Source organism: Strix aluco, chromosome 6 (genome assembly GCF_031877795.1).
Source record: "Strix aluco isolate bStrAlu1 chromosome 6, bStrAlu1.hap1, whole genome shotgun sequence".
NCBI lineage: Eukaryota > Metazoa > Chordata > Aves > Strigiformes > Strigidae > Strix > Strix aluco.
Window position 1 is genome coordinate 22,670,828 of NC_133936.1, and position 17,698 is coordinate 22,688,525.

At 36.0% G+C, this 17,698-nt stretch overlaps 1 protein-coding gene across 1 annotated transcript in view; it reads right to left on the reverse strand.

Moving 5' to 3' along the window:
* Window positions 1-17,698, reverse strand: part of LRP2 (LDL receptor related protein 2) — a 127,095-nt gene that overhangs the window by 104,247 nt on the left and 5,150 nt on the right. The window contains exons 2-3 of the mRNA XM_074829033.1: window positions 3,601-3,708; window positions 1,333-1,455 (exon numbers count right to left, since the gene is read on the reverse strand). Of these exons, the coding sequence (XP_074685134.1) occupies window positions 1,333-1,455; window positions 3,601-3,708 (231 nt within the window). The remainder of the gene's footprint in view (window positions 1-1,332; window positions 1,456-3,600; window positions 3,709-17,698) is intronic.

The window sequence follows — 17,698 nt, forward strand, 5'->3', positions numbered from 1 at the left end:
GCAGTTGTGTTGACACTTTCTCAGAGGAAGAGAGGAGCAAAAAGGCAGTTAACCTTAGTTCTAATTTTTCCATCCTCAGTCAGAACAAGTATCAAGATATAAAAGTACACACCAAGTCTGTGAGCAAAATCATTCCAAAACTTAAACCTGTGAACTTCTCCAGAATCAAGGGGGTTAGTGAGTAGCTCCAGAGCTGTTCAGTTTAAAAAGTTATCCAAAAATTATGCACAGAATCAAAAAGAAAATAAATAAATCTTATCCTCATCACTTAAAGTAACTTCTAAGACTAGAAGTAGCAGAAAATCAGTTCTTTAGAACACTGCAACACATGTTCTTCCCATCTTATGCAATAACACAGAGAATGTAATTTGGTGTATTAATCATCTCTGTTCGGCACATACTTAACTGTACGTAGCCCTTAAACTGCTTAGTCATGAAATTTGACAATCAGAGTAACGTATTTTATTATTATCAGTATTTATCTTGCTATCAGTACTGAAAAAAGAAAGAGCCTATGGCTATGGCAGTTAGGCTGCTAAATTATTTCTTTGCTCTAAAATATACAGAGAACATTAAACACTTTCGTTTAAAACAGAAATTCAAACATGATTAATACACTGTTTAGAATATTAAAGTGAAATACTAATAGGAATTATGTGGTAAGTTTAAGCTGTCCAAACGATAACGAAAGACTAGACTTTCATCCCATACCAGGACTTTTGGTATTCCTCCTGTCTGAATATGAGAAAGAACAACTCTGGTCATTTTAAATAATAATGACATTAAATAACATTGATGAAGATGGTACAAGAATCTGTAGCAATCTAGTTTACTTCAACTGACTGATAATTCCTCCTTTTTTATATACATAAAATTCTCAAAATTTTCTAGAAAAAAATGATTTTTTTTTTTATATATATAATTCTGAGACACCGGTGTGAATTTTGTTATGCAATGAATAAAGCAGCTGCTTCTGTGACTGAGACAGTGAACATCAGAGTATTATATATATTTCACCATTTTTGGCACTACTAAATTTTGTATCAACTATAAAACTAATACGCACTGTACATTTTTCTCCTGTTTTCTCTTTTTAATTAACTAAAACATCAGTAATTTTCAGATTTCAAGACCCAGAGATGTCTTTTTGGACATGTTTTCTGTACTTTTATCTATTTCAGCTTTCAGATCATTTCTAGAAACTACTTTAGAGACACTCTTCTGGTAAAACCTGTACTTACAGCAGGCTTGTTTCTGTATGTTCTCAATATGTGGCTATGTGAATTACATTATTTCACAAAGTTGGTGTTACATTAGAACTTAAATACTTACGACATTGTTGATGCTCATCTGAGCCATCTTCACAGTCTTCCTCATCATCACAAACCCATGACTGTGGGATACATTCGCCATCAGTCTGACACTGAAACTGATTTCCCTCACAGGTAGGTTGTGCTAGTGTAAGCAATGAAAACAATTGTTATTTCACAGACATCTGGGAAAGCACTTTCAAATAAAACAAGTAAACAAGGGAAAAGAAGATTTAAGGTTCAAGTGTTGATTGACTGTAACTTCCACTGAACACATGGAGCATTTGCCAAACCAAAGGAAATGGACGGAGCAGGGAGGGGAAAGTGGACCAGCAGAAGGACGCTCAAAAGCAAAGTTTAGTTTAGAGAACTCCTGTGTATGACTCTTCAATTTTTTATCCTCCCCTGGAGGACAGGTCACAGCAAAAGCTTAAGGCTCTTAACTGCCCTCTAGGAGAGCCTCTTTTTCACTTATATATGGAGTCATGCTAGCTTGCCTAGTCTCACAGGGGTCTGTTCAATTGCTCTCACTCCACCTCAGGTGCTCTAACCCTGGCAGGAAAAAGGTCTTTCAAAAGAAGCTCATGATTCTTCTCTGTGAATTTGTGAGGCAAATGCGAAGGTCAGGCCTGAATCTGTTGTCCCAGCTCCACTCTGTGCTTTTCAAATAGCCAAACAACAGGGAGCTATTAGAGAGAAAGATGAAAATAAATGTTTGAAACTGTGTTACAGCTTGCTCCATCCCTAGTTAATACTCCTGGGAAGAATCACTAGCACAGCACAGTCCAATAGAGAAGACTCTGGTCTTAACAATCTTTTTTCTGAGGTTCATGTTTTTGCAGCACTGTGAAGTCAACTAGAAACACTTTGTGTTCATGGGATGATAGGCAAGAACATCTACCAATGTAAACAAAGCATCAAGGGAGAAAATTAAATCACTGTGTAGATTTACAGTTGAGAAGTACAAAATTACATTAGAGTGAAAGTAATTAGAGGGATAAAATTGATCACATACTACAGACAATGCACTTCATGCATACTTTTTTCGATCCTTGTTTTAAGAACCAAAGAATAATCTTGCAATATGATTTTAACCTTAGGCCAGTTTTAAAGAGTTTAAAGCTATGTTCCTAGACGCTTACGTGCCCCACTACCTATAGCACATTAACATACTGTTTTTAAAAGCACAATTAACTGAAAACACCTGAAAGTTTAGTCTTCATCTTCCTAATTCATCACATGTATGAAAATGAGAACAACTCAACTTCATGCTTATAGCTATGACAAATGTACTAAGTGTCAGGGGGCTTTTTCAATCTTTCACAAAGTCAACGTGAATTTTACCCACTCCTTGTTCAAAACCCAACTACTTCTTTCCAGCTGCAGTTCAGATCTAAGCTGAAATAGCAAGCTATAGGACAACACCATTTTGTTTTGTCTGTTTAAGGCATTCTTCATCCAGAGCTGCACTAGGTTTTGGAGATAACTAAAGTGCTAATCAACAAATCAGACTGCCAAGCTGTGAGAATGACCTCCAATTATTATATGGGTCAAGCAGCAAAGAAACAATCCAGTGTGAAAACCACCAACATAAATTAGTCTTTCTCACTCCCCATCAGCCAAGGGTAAAAACTGGCATAACCTATAAGCGGGCTGATAACTGCACCAGCCTGCAAGACCTCGAAGAACACTAGAACCAGTAAGGTAAAATGCAGGTGAGTTCCTGAAAACAGATTGTGGAATAAATTTCTTAATTTTCACAACTTTTTAACATTCCGCTTGAGAGAATCTTTGTGCATGGGTATTACAGCCCATCTGAATGCAACTGAGTTGCTGGCACCGACGACATGACCAACTCTAGACAACTAAGCAAGACTCTACTTAAGATGCAGTAGGTACAGCTTGTTGTCTAGGGCCTGAAAGATTCAAAGATTGGGAGCTCAAGTGATGCTGGTGGTGTACATCCAATATTCAGGATTACTGCAATAATAGAATACAATACATTTCTACATCTACTTAGAACATTAGTCATCAATTGAAATGGCATGATTGGACACTCAGATTTTTCAGAGAAGGCTAAGTCATGTTACAAGTTCAGCACTACTTGATTTTCTGACTACCAAAGTCAAGGGACTCAAGAAATATGATTCTTAAGCAGATTCCACAATCACCTCAAGGCAGCTATGAGTTTTCTCCTACTTCATTCTTGTACCACAGGTACAGTTGAGCACATTGGGATCTCAGTATTTCTTATATTACAAAAAAGTTGCTCTATGGTTGTTTCACTTACGACAACCAGCTTCATCTGTATCATCTGAGCAGTCTCTAGCCCCATCACACCTCCAATCTGCAGGAATACAGCGACCATTTCCACAGCGAAACTGCCCCCGCTCACACCCTGGGGTAAAGCAGAGTAACAAGCAGGTTAGCAGTAGCAGTACATAAAAAGCAGAGTGCTTCTCTATCAAACAACTGTAATCTATCCATCATATTACAGCACGAAAAGGAGAGAAAATAACATTACGATAATACAAAAATATAAATAAGAATATATATATATAAAAAAAAAAATCTCTACAACCGCTTAAACAAAAAAAGAAAAGAACCACCTCTACATCTTACAGGACATTTCCCAACTAAAGTGCTAGAAAATTCCCACAATTTTAATATTTGTATATTATACAAACAAACAACAAAAAAAGAAAAATAACCCAAACAAGTCTCAGAAGAGGACCTACACTACAGAAACCTATTTAGCAGGAATATATCAATCTTAAATTCAGAAGCAGTATAGACTTAAATAAAGGTAAGGCATCATTTTCCACATTATTTCTAAGGGCTAAACATTAGTCCTCCCCAGAGCCTCTGAGGATTTAAAATAATAATAATAATAATAATACCCTTAGCTGATGTGGAAATCTTGTTTCAGCAGTGACTGCTTAAAAGTATAGAAAGACCTCAGTTTTGTTTTGTTTAATAATGGCCTAATATTTAAAATCTTTCCTCTGAAGTACAGGAAAGCACGTCTTCAGTCAACATTTGAATAGCAAATAATTTTAAAAGAAATTAAGCTTTCAGACATTTATGACTGATCAAAAACTATCCTGCTGTCATACCCTCCTGCTTGAACTACTGAGGATTAAGACCTAAAGATAAAGAAGTATTCATTCCCAGGTGTAAATGCAGCTGGATCAGGCCTTTATTAGAGTTGACTAATGAAATCTCCAGTCCCATAGGAAAGAGAAAATGCACTGTTTATGGCCTTTCGTTGTGACTACAGCCTCATAAAAAGGGAGTGAACAGTTTTATAGGTCCCCAAAACAATGAGCTATAACATAATTAGGTTCGACAGAGCTCTGTTTCATGTTAATCTGTTGTCAGCACCTCAGAGAAGGGAACACTGAAAAAAAATGAGGTAGTAGCAAAGCCCAACTCTGAAGAAAAAAAATCCTGTTTCCTGATTTAATTAATAGCCATATGATAAAACTACATCTTTCAATTATTCTGAGTGATTTGTTCAGAGAAGATAACCTCAAGTATACATAAAGCACAACCACCTACTTTTTGAATTCATGATGACATAAATAACACGCTACCCTAACTTTCATGTAAAACCAGGCATATCAACACTGTCACATAAACATAGTTAAGTGATGTATTCCTAAGGGATATAGGCAAGCTACTTTATGCAAGGAATGTTCAAATCTGATTGTCTGGTAGTGACATCCTGATTTATAATGTATCCTGCAAATGGTCAAAAATTTCACTTGGATAAATGGTGGTACGGAGTGGTACAGGAGTATGTTCACCCAAATACCTTCTATAGACTAATGCATGATGGTGGTTGGTGGTGCAGGTCTGGGGTTGGTGGTGCAGGTCTCTTATCAACTACCTTTAAAACACAACAACCTCCCTTGCAAAAATGCCCTGAAGGAATGTACAAGTTCACTCTGGAATCCCAGGCCCTCTCGCTGAATTTTGCCCTACAAAGCAACATTTCCATATGAGATTAGCAGTTAAGGCTCTAATGAACACAACACATAAACCACCATTTATCAATTGGAATTACTATGCAAAGCAAATACTAAATCTTCTTATATATTTAGTATATTATTGCTATTCAAAACCACTGGAATATTCATAGCCACTTATTTTAAAAGAATTTACAATACAGAATTAAATCTGCATCCACATGATTAGAATTTCTAATGAAACAGATGTCTATAAACAAGCAATATGAACAATTTGTACATTATTTCTAAACAGTAAGCCAAAAAATTTTCAAGCACTATGTACAACACTGCTAATTTATTTTGCCTATCTTGTATTAAGTTACTATAGTTAAACATACCCTTATAGTGATAAAAATGAGGAGATAACACTGATAAAGTTTTTAGAAAGCATTATAAACATAGCAGCCTTCATACGCTATGAGAAACAGTAACTGAATATTAACAGAAAACTTGCAAATCATGCAGATCTACACTCTGTAATACTTTGCAGAATTACAGTTTAAGTTGCTTACATCTACATACATGCTGTATCAATGTCCGTTTATACAATTCTTCAGCAGACCTGTTATAATTCATTTAATTATGGCATTAGGCTTTTCAAATTATATCCTCCATGCTTACTTATAACTGAAGGCAAAGAGCTCTGAAACACCTATAAAAAATAGGAAAGACTGATAGCTCACTTATCACTGTTTTATATTATCTTTAGAACAAAGAAAATTATATAGCAGATAATTATGTTAATTCACTAAAAAGGCAATCTTTGAAAATAAGTAATATGGAAGAAGTAAAAGTGATCTGCAGTATCAAGGGAACTTCTCACCAAGGTTCTAAAAAGCTTGTTTCAACGGTGAACAAAACCAATTCTAACTTGATAAAGGAGAAAGTAACCAGGGAAAAAATGCATCATTACAAAATTACTGCTATAAATACCCAGGAGAAATACCCAGAATGAAAGAAAAATAACCATGTCAGCAATAACCAGGTTTGTTACTATAGACAACTACAGAGGCCATTTTCTCAAAACTTAACTGCGCATACTCTGATAAAAACAAGAACTGGAAACTTATGAGATATGAAGAACTGTGATTTAGTTACTAAGAATTTAGTTATACATTTTAAACAGTTATTAATTTAAGTAAAATGTTGCGGGCATTACTCACACTGACTAATAATAATCCACAAAGGAAGCATATGGAGTCCAAAAGGACTATTTGCAGTGGTATATGCTATGCAATGTGAGCCTGCAGCAACGGGGTTTCAGCAAGAGCAGGGACTGTCAGAAGACAAGTGGTATCTTCTTATTTATTGCCATTATTTGAAGTCTCGATTCACTGAAGTCATTCGTAATTTTATGGAAGGTTTTGCTCTCAATAAGAGGTTTTTTTTTTTAAAATGGCAAGGCAGCTCATGTATCAGTCAGGCATCGCCAAAAATGAATACTAATGAGCTAATTTCCATAGAAATTCTGATTTACTCTGACAGATGCTGATAAAACCAGACACCTCTTTCAGGCAAAGAGAATCCTGTTCACAGGATTCCTAGAGGAAATAACCACCAAGTTTAAAAACAAGCAGTAAAACAATTAGTCTTCATTGTCATGCTTAAAATTTGCTAATAGAAAAGAATCTAGGTGACTTTTGAAAGTTCAACATTCAGAAATTATTCAATTTTTGTTGTTTCTCTACTTTTACTATAATTCAGCTTTAGTCTTCTGATGGTAACTAAAGCACTACCAAAATACAGACTAAAAAATGCATGGCAGATCTTATGAATCACACCAGAACATATACAAAGAAGCAGCTCTGGGCGTTACCAAAAATCATTTTGAAAGATAAGATCTGTTTCAACTGCTCAGTATACAGGAAAACATCAAGGAAAAATATATGATATCATATTTAATATAAACCAGTCTAGTACTGAAAAATGCAAACCAAAGATCAGAAGTATCACTGGAAAAATATAGCCCAAAGCACTATTTCTAAACTTCTTGCTATACTTACTATTTTTGGGCTTTACGCTAAATTTGTCACTGGACTTTCCATGGTTCTTTGTGTCTGGGATTCTCTTACAAGAGAGTGGATGTTTAAGATTCACATTTTGCTCAGGTAAAAACACGAAGGCTAATATTACTGGCTCTGGGTAAGCTACTTGCACAAAGATTATGCCAGGTAGTTATTTTCCACTGGAATAAAACAACATAATAGTGATCTTGTCAGACCAAAGACTGAACAAAAAGTTAACCAAAGAAAGTACCTTTTTTTGCTTTTAATTTATTAAAAATAATTGTATTTCTTACCGAAGGAAATAATGCAATACAAGCACTATTCAATACAACTACCTTATGTTCTGCAAGACAAGTTTTGCCCAACAAGTGTTGCATGCATAGGAATGAAGTATCCTAAGGTAAACCACTGCCAAAGACAAACTCCATTGCCACTAGAGGATGGCAGTCAACCCTCACACCACTAATGATTGTTACTCAATGTCACATTAAGTCATATGGAACTCCAGCAGAAGAGAGAGCTTAATAGCTTCAGGCATTTCACAGCACAATGGTTTAACCCATAGGGCTACAGTCTTTAATAGGAAGGCAGCCCATTACACCCTCTCAATCTCTTCTGTGCTTCATTCACTCCAATATATTTGTGTAGAAATATTTAGACTGAGAATTAAAACTTAAATTCAATCCTCTTGTATTAAAACCAGAACAATATGTTTGGCTTATAATGGAAACCAATACTGCCTTACTCTGTCACCTTTTGCATTACTTTAGTCTCCTTTCAGTTCCTCTCTGAACAGTTCTAGTCTTTTCTAATTATTTTCATACATTTTCTACCTGCCCATTCAACCTCAAGGTCCCTCATACTTTTAACTTTGACTACAAATCATGTGTCATCCACAGATTAAGGTCACCATGACTGACTATTCTGACTATACAGAATAGGCCAAAACCCCTCATTCATTTTCTTCCTCATGCTCACAATACCATTGAGAACTGCTAACACTTCTTTAACAGTTAAGCTTGAATGAAAGATTTAAAGTAATGAAGAATGTATTAAGCCCAAGGTAGACTATACCATTCCCAAACTGTCCACTCAGAAATGAAACTTACACTGCTGCAATTACTTTACACTTCAGGAATCATTTTTCTGAACAGATTTGTTGCATTTAAGAGTAACATTCTTCAAGGCAGTATTTTTTCAACTAACAGTTCCACCTTTAATACATCTACAGTTTTTCAACAAATAAGTGCAAATGAACTATACATTATAAGCCTCTTCCACATAAATTTTACAAAAAGAAAAGTGACAAGCTCTCTTTTCTCCCTTTCTGTCTTCCAACAAAGGGCACTCTTTGTTCCCATTCGGCCCCCAAACAGAGCAGCCCACTCCAGTGGCCTTGCAGGTAGAAGAATCCTGGAGAATCACCCTCCATATACTCTGATTTCAGATTTTTGCCTAGTTTAATTCCATGTCAAACATCCTGGGGTTTTGGAATGCTCAGGGAGGGTAAGCTGAACCTCTGGAAATTCCATCTCTGTTCCCCCACACTAATGAAGAAAAAAGTAAAATCCATAGTTCAGGAAAAAACTTTGCTTATTATTGTAAAATGCCCTGTGATACTGAAAAGTAGTATTCTGCTAGCAATTATAATAGTTAAATGAACAAAGACTTTTTTAAAACATAAAGAGTCTGATAAAATTATGCTAAATTTCATATACCTTGAGACAATACTTAATTTTCAGCCTTTCTACACTCTGCAAACTCCATTATATTTAATACAATCCATTCAGATTAAAAAAACACAGACCACATGAGCATTTATAGGTATTACAGAAAGCACTACAAGATTTATCTTCAGTCTTCAAGTCTTTGCAACAAAGAACATCTTTTGTACCCGCGTCTCTAAACCAGATTATATTAGAGAAATAAGTTTAACTGACAATATCAACAAAAGACAGTACAAATGTGAGTCTGCACCCACTTCATATGACTGCAAGATCTCTGTATACAGATTGATAGGTTGACAGGGGACAATCTGAAGCAGAAGAGCTGCAGTGCCAGAGAGACAAAGTTACAATGTTAATAGGGAAGTATAGGATTTCTATTACTGAATTATCATCCAATTACATATTATAACTTGGTAGTTGATCAAGGACTCTTTGTGCCTTGCACTGTACAAACACTTAACAAAAAGCAGGGTCATGCCCTAGATAGCTTGCAGCATAAAGATAGGCACTTGAACTCACCTGGATGCCCCAATGTCAACAAGCAAAGGCCAAACGGTGCTGTTCTTCCCTTCACCAGTGCATATTCATAATCTACTGTTTTTCCAGTAGCACTCCAGGAAGTCACAGTACATGAAAGTCACACTCAGTTTTGCTGGTATATTTATTAGACAGCACAAGAAACAAGGCACCTTGATCCTTCCTATGGAGGGGCCTCCAACCTTCTACCAACCAGTGCTGGAAGGATTCCTTGCCAGAGACTCCATCTCTAACTCTGGTGTGTTTAATAGTGATCAGTGCACTACTCTTCACAAAAGATGTCTACTCTGTTTTTGAGTCCATTTATTCTTCTGAATGCCAACAACATTATGTGATGCATATGCAGAAGTCCTTTATTTAATTTGATTGTTTTATTATGCACTCCCTAGCCCCCAAGCAAAGATGCAGACATTTTAGAAAACTTTCTCGTACACAAATCATACAGATTACTTCAGATTATTTTACGGGGGGTGGGGAATGTGAAAATTATAAAGGACTGAACTTGAAGCAACAGATCTGGTTCTCCACTGACACTGACTGGACTAAGTGATTTAGTTCCCAAGTCCCAGTTGCACAGCTTCCTCAAAAACTAGCAGAAACCCATTGATGACAATAATAAAAAAGCTTTTGTTCCACCAAACAGCAGAAGATGATACTTCTAGCCCTTCTCCCTAAAAATCCACTCACATATAGAACTTTATATATTATGGGATTATAAATAGAACTGATATCAGGAGGGTGAGAGGAATGAAAATGGAAGAGAAACTGAAGTTTAATCTTTCCTCATTTGTTTCTTTCTGTAAGCCTACCTGGATATGAAAAGTCTATTTCCATCTCAGATGAATGAGCTAGATATTCCATACTCACAGGTGAGGACATTTTGAGTAAACCACGTCCTGAGTTCAGTGAAATGATGAGTATCAGAACCCATAATAAGTGGGTCTTGCTTGTCAGAGTAGAACCCAATACCTACATTTTAAATTTTTGCTCACTGATTTTTAATAAAAAGCACCTTAAAACTCAAGAACAAAAGTGAAAATTTTGTCATTCAGTATGGACTTAGAAATACCGTGTTTCACTTCAGCAACAGCACATTTTTAGAGTTTCACTTTCAAAGCCACTTGCCAACTAGTTAAAAAAAAAAGGAAGTCCGGAGACAGCAAAGTCTACATGATATTCTGTGCGTTGTGTCTGCATGCTCTTACACATACAGACACTTGTCAACTAAAACCATTGTTAAAACTAAAGCATCAAATCTCATTTTAATAATGCTCATATACAAAATCTTTTTAAAAAAATACTTAAAATTAGTGTATTCTATGTTAAACTATTTGTTTTGAGTTAATACAGTTACAAAAGGACTACAGATTCATTCCTGCTAATGCCTCAACATAAATCCAAGAATTAAAGAAATTCAGGATTTTAATCTACTGAAACTAAGCAGGAAAGCTTTCCTGCAAAGAAAAAAGGGTTCAAGTCTCCTGCAGACATCAAGTTCAAAGGAATGACACTGTAAATGCCTCCTAGCAACGTTAAAGATATTCATAATCCTCATCCTCTCTACCTTACTTTAGCTTTATTAATTGAAAAAGCAACAAATGCAACCAGCCTGATGAAAATGGAAATGGTTTATAAACTAATTTTGAACAAATCTATGCAATTTTATTTTTTTCAAGTATAAGCCTAAACTAATAATACAGTGAACAAGCTCCTCATTTTCTGAGAAAGCACATACAGACTTCTTAGAAAAAACTCTCAGTTTTAAATTTTTTTTTCTTCTTAAAGCTCTGATATTTGGAACAAAATAACTGTGGTTTCTACATTATCACTTTAAAATCAGCCATTCTGTACAAAGTAAAATACATATATATACACACAATATTTTAAAATTATTCATCCTAAATGTAAAAAAAATAAACTTCTTAAATTTCAAATCATGACAGTTAATTTATCATACATGCTCACAAACAGCACATGTCCATACTATGTATCTTTACCATCACACAGTACTATAAGCAAATAATAATCTTGCTTCAACTCACACACTTTTTAAAAAGCAATGAATAAACTCTTACTATCTTCTTAGTCCTATAACAAGGCAGGAATAAGAAATAATCCTTTTAAGCAAGGGCTAATTCTGATAGACAGGAGGTGATACTCCTTTCTACTGATAAAGTAAATATTCCTTATATTGAACAGACCAGGTTCTTTCTTCCATTTAAGTCACTGTCAAATTTCTCGTACTTCAGTGATAACTGAGAATCAGCCTTTAATTTTTGTTAGACACTTTTTTTAGCCCCGACTGTATATAAAGTATTTTCCAAGGTGAGACTAATAAAAACTATATGTACTCCTTTCTTAGAGAATTTACTAAAGTTATTATCTGTATGGCCAAATTCAAGAGAACAGTATTTTCAGTACTGAAAGATTAGCCTTCACAATATAAAAATATGTTTCAGACACATTACATGTAAAGAACATGTTCTGAACTAAACTGGATAACCTCAACCAGTTTTCTTGACATTAGGTGTCTTAATCCACATAAATCAATTATGATTGTGTTAGCTGGGTAAGCAAAGCAAGCACTGTGGATCTCTGGGGAAGCATACACATCTGAGCTCTCCTAAATCCCAGAAGATTCTTCTTCATGAATGGCACATTAAATATGCAAAAATCTGTTCTAATTGACCAAATGACATAAAGAGGAAGAAGAACAAGCAAACACAGTAGAAATAAAGACACCCCCAGTTACTCACAGAAGGAAGCATCCCAAGTATTTTCATAAGAATGAAGCTTGCTAATGGCCCCAAGGCTGCTGTAGAATAACAACTGGGTAACAGAGTGAGGGGGGGGTATATGATCAAACGAGGAAAATCTTCAAGACTAGGAAGTATTTACAACTCCACAGGGTGTGGAAAATGAAAAAAAAAAGGGGGCTTAAACAACTTTGAGAGAACATGTACAGTACATATCACTGAGAAAGTCTGATAGATGTAGTAGCAGATCATAAAACAACCTTCTCAGGAAGCTATTCTCATTTTGAGAGCTGTACTGGTTTTTAAATAAATTTTTCAACCGATGTGCTGTTTGTTCTCAAAATTACACCCCATGCTGAGATGGTGAGCTGCATTCAATACAGTCATGCTCTCTTGAAAGCTGATGAGTCATTGTAGCACTAGGAATCAGCCTCAGTAAGAGCCTTCCAATCCCGTTTGTGAAGGTACAATTGTGTAATTTCTCATAATTCTTTTATGTATTATTGCTAGACTGAAATTGCTATGCAACATATAACACTTTGCCAAACCATAAACCTTACTGGCATATTATATCACAAGTTATTAAATGAAAAATTAAACTTGTCATGCAAAAAATAAACCACTTTCCCTTACAGACAATAAACACAGCAAGCACATAAAGCGAAAGCTACTTCTCCCGTATCTTCACTGCTTGAATAATGCCATCATACCTAGTAGGACTCCAGATTTAAGCTGTGTCACCATGCTTCACAGTCACCATTTTGCACTTCAAAAACAGTGACTGTTACTTGTTGCAAATTAAACATGTAAGAACATTTTCAGAAAAACAGAAAAACTGAAGTGTCAATACAGAATAGATAGATCACATGCCACAAGCATCTAGTGTGTCTATCTAGATGTTCTAATGCTACTTACTACTGATTGTGAGATTAGGAACTACATATGTTTCTTTGGATGCATTGACACTCATCACATTTCTCCCTTATTCAGCAGTGACTCAATTTCACCTAGCAGCTAAGAGCTATGGCTGGTCACTCCTTATCAAGCTTCTTAAAAAGGAAATTCCATGTGCTAAGGCAGGCCTGAGTAAAGGAAGGATCACCTGAACCGAAACAACAAGGTTGTCCAATGTGCTCATACAAAACACAATTTTATCTTAATAGACCTGAAAATTAACAATAAGAATTAAATCATCGTTTAGCTATTTCATTTCTAAATGTGCTATATTGTCTTTATAGTTTTCAGTTTAAAAAATAAATTACAAAAAAAATCCTTTCACCCAAATAGTAATACTAATGAGTTTGTCAAATTAAAAAGACAGTCCTTGAATTTATTAGAAGAGGATAATTACAAGAAATATCATCTCCCACTGAAACATTACATGTCCTGTAAGCCCCAATGGAAGTATTTTATTTAGATCTCCCCTAATCAGCCAAACTCTACCACTGTCAGATTTACTCACCCATTTGGATTTCTTAAGGATGCTTGATTCTGCTGCTACTGCCCTTCGTTGGTGGCTGCTAAGCATAATATCTTAAGCAATTCTTTAAATCAGATAAATTAGATTAGCTAGCTACTCTAAGCAGCATTCCAGGCACAGAGGTGAATAGCAGGGAAGAAGGCTCTCCTGCTCTAGGTTGTGTAGCTGGAAAAGCCCTACACTTGCTGCACCCTTAGAAACACAAGAGCATACAAGTCCTGCATCCTATGTACTTACATCCAGAAGCAAGTGCACAAAACCACAGGAAAGGTGCCATTGTCTCCCAAGTTTCACAGTGGTAGTACACAACATATAAATAACATTGCTCAAAGAACTGCAGGCATTTGCCTATAGACTTGCAACCTTTAAATCATAATCCCTTTCTCATAGCAATAGTTTCCACCAGTCTTTCAAAATGCCTGCTAGGAAGATGACTTCAACCACACCTGGTATATTGCTGGCCACAGAGGCAATATCTTCATAGGGAACATTTAATGACCAAGATTTTCCCTTAACAGGGTGATAATTTGGGTCTCTCTCTCTCTCTCTACTACTGCCTTATGATATTTCTTGGGATTTAAGTCCAAGAATTCTTGACTCCTATTAGAAAAAGTTAAATAGGCCAACAAGTTAAAAAGTACTGCACACCTGAAAAAAAGAACCCAATCAATTACTAAAGTGTCTTTTCTTTAAGAAACCAAACAAAAACGAGAAATGGTTCTGTTACCTGAATAGTAACCTAAATGGTTTCTGTTACCTAATAGGTGACAAAGCCTTAATACGGACAAAGTACTTCATCAAGGTTGGAGCTTTTGCCTCAGTCTTAATTTAATTGTGTTGAATTTAACTATTTGTCTTTTCATTCCTTTTTTCCTCAAACAAATCCAAGAGATACCCAAATTTCTAAAGGATTTAAAGTTCGGCTTTAAAGTTTGATTATTTTTTTTTATTTTCACTGTAAAATAACCATTTTAGAATGCATTCTGTGGCAGGCTTAATAAAGTTTAAAATTGCAAAACTAATAAAAGCTAGTAATAACAGCATTTTTGCATTTCCACTGTTAAATCATCATATTTTTCAACTGCCTACAGATAAAACACAAATTCCACAACAGGATATCACTTCTGTCGGTGCCAAAGGAGCCCGATTGCCGTTGCTGCCCTCTTTACTCGGGCAGAGCTCCTCCCAGTGAAGCAGATGGCCAGCCTGCCTGAGCAAAAAGACAGGCCGCAACTGAGCTATGTCTGAGGCTCTGTTCAGATTTCCCACTGGTTCAGCCAACAGAAATTTTTCAAGGCTCAGATTAACAACTGAAGTAGATGCAGTTTAATTACTTCACTAAATACCTTTCATGTACTGCAGAGGTAACAAAGGGAATTTTAGTACTTTGCTACATTTACAGAATGCTAGGAACAAACATTAATTTTCAGTGAGGCTTTAAAATGCATTCTGTGGCTGACTTCATACAGAAAAGCAAAAACTGGAAAGCTAATAAAAACAGCTCGTATATGCATACAGAAGAGCAACAAACTTTGTCACTCATTTCAGACACAAACTGGAGCTCGTTTGTTTCACATGAAATGGTTTAAAAACCTATTAGATCTCGCAGTAGTAAAAGTTATTTTATTAACACAGCTAGAAGGCCAACAAACACTGCAGCAGCATTCCATGTGCTTGGTTATCGTCCAACTCATTTATTGCCTTGCAGGTTGAGAACAACCCTACAATCCTGCTCAAAAGTGAACACGTGAGCAGTCCCATTCAAGTCAAGCCATCTGTTTACACTAGACAACTTTACAAAAGGGTTTCCCGCAGTGCTAACATGGTTCACTATAGCCCTGATGGGACCACTCTTGTAACTAGCATGCTAGCCAAGCATTTCCTGTATGTTCTTAGCAGTAGCATTAAGCAGTGTTTGCATGGACAGCTGAGCCAACCCACTGACTTACCATAGGAAAAAGGGTCTCTCTCTCCCTTTTTCCAACTCCTCCTCTTCTCCCTCTTGATGCCAAGATTCACCTTCTCTTCCAAACTCCAGTAACTACCAGACCTTTCTGCATGCTGCTCTAAATCACTAAACCACCAGGAAACCACCTAATTCCCTAGGCCTGGTTTAGTTTTCCTCCAGGTTAGTACATGAAAGCAGATCACAGAGAGGTCCGATGAGCAGTGGTGCTAGTGCCAAGCAAGCAGCAAGAATTCAAGGCTGGCAGCAACATGGGAATGGGACATTGGAGGAGAGAGGGAAGGAGAGTGGGGCCTCCTGCTTCCAGCAGCAGAAAACTGTTCAGTTGGCTCATCACTTTTCATGAAACCGGACCCTTAATGGCAACGTATGACAAGGGCTTGATCAGATCTAAATAGGGTCTCCCACTGGTGTTGAATGATGGAGACTTTACATAGCAAACTTCCCTCTTCTGGGCAAACCTTGGGAGGATTATAGAGATATTTATGTACTCCAGTTCTGCAAGCTCTGCACTTCCTTAAACTAAACTAAACTGTTTATCTGAGTTGATAATGTGCACAATGTTTTCTGAAGGTAAAAACCATTACCTAGATTCTATATATATTGGTGAATGTATCAGTTCCTGGAATATCTTGTGGACTATGCCTTTTTTTCTTTCAGAGATGCCACAGAACACAACTAAAATCCCCGTCCTTCTTGCTCCACAAAAGCATGAGCCTGCAATCCCCAAAGGGAATCCCTGTTTGAACGCACCCTTATTCTTCGACTCAGCTCAGCAGGGTGTATTATCATGATCCGCTTGTGCAAGAAAATAATTGGGCAGACACACGGTTGCTGTAAACAGTGTCCTTTTGCTGAATATCTGGCTTCTTGATTGTAAAACAAAGGCAACTTATTTATGTTAAAGGCATAAAATAGAACAGGTTATAAAAGTAGAACAATTTCAGTCAACTCTTATATGTCACATTTCATTAATCCAAAACAAAACTTGTAACAGTGATCCTTAGATCTCTAATCCACTTTAAGCATTGCACAACAAAGAAAACATTAAAAGCCTTGAAACCAACAGTAAAAGCTTATGGAATCCACTAAAGGCTATCCATTCCATTAAACATTTCTATGCTCACTGATTAAACTTCATTTTCTTAAACTGTTCTAAAAGTGTGCTGAGTTAAGGAAGCAAAAAGCAGTTAATAAAATTAACATTATCGTAAGAAAGTGGACTTCAAAATGGATCTCAAACAATGATAAGCTATTAAGAGATGTTTACTCTTCACTGAATCCTATTTTCTATCTCTCAGATCAGTACAACGCAGGGATAATTTCTCTGAAATTAATGGAATTGCACCAAGTTGACTCAGAAGAAACCTCATTATTCCTTCATCTAAAAACAGCTCAAGGTATCTTTAAGAATAAAGTATAATCAATTCAAATTCTACAAAAATGCACTTTAGTTTTAAATAATTTGAAAAACAGCTCTGCCTTTCGTTTGCCACATTCAGTGTAAACTATTAAAAAGAAGTTGACAAATTATCTGATTATCATTGCTAATTAGCCACAGTAGAATAAAATCATCAACTTCTCTAAATAGATGTCAACCTGTAGATCATTAATTAGAAGGAGCATTTAATGTTTTTCAACAATGACAACTTCTAGAAAGTGTCATTTCCTTTGAAACATCCGAAGTGCTATATGGTTCGAGCACTTTTTAAGCAGAGCTCTAAAAGAGGAGAAACAATTATAAACTCCTACTTAAAGTGATAGTACAATGTGATTCAAAGTTACATATTTGTCTATCTGAAGAGTTTTCACAAGCTCTCAGATCTAAAAGTAAGTATTGTACGAAGACTGAATGACATTTGATCCAATATTCGTAAAGATAAAATAAACTACCTCTACAATG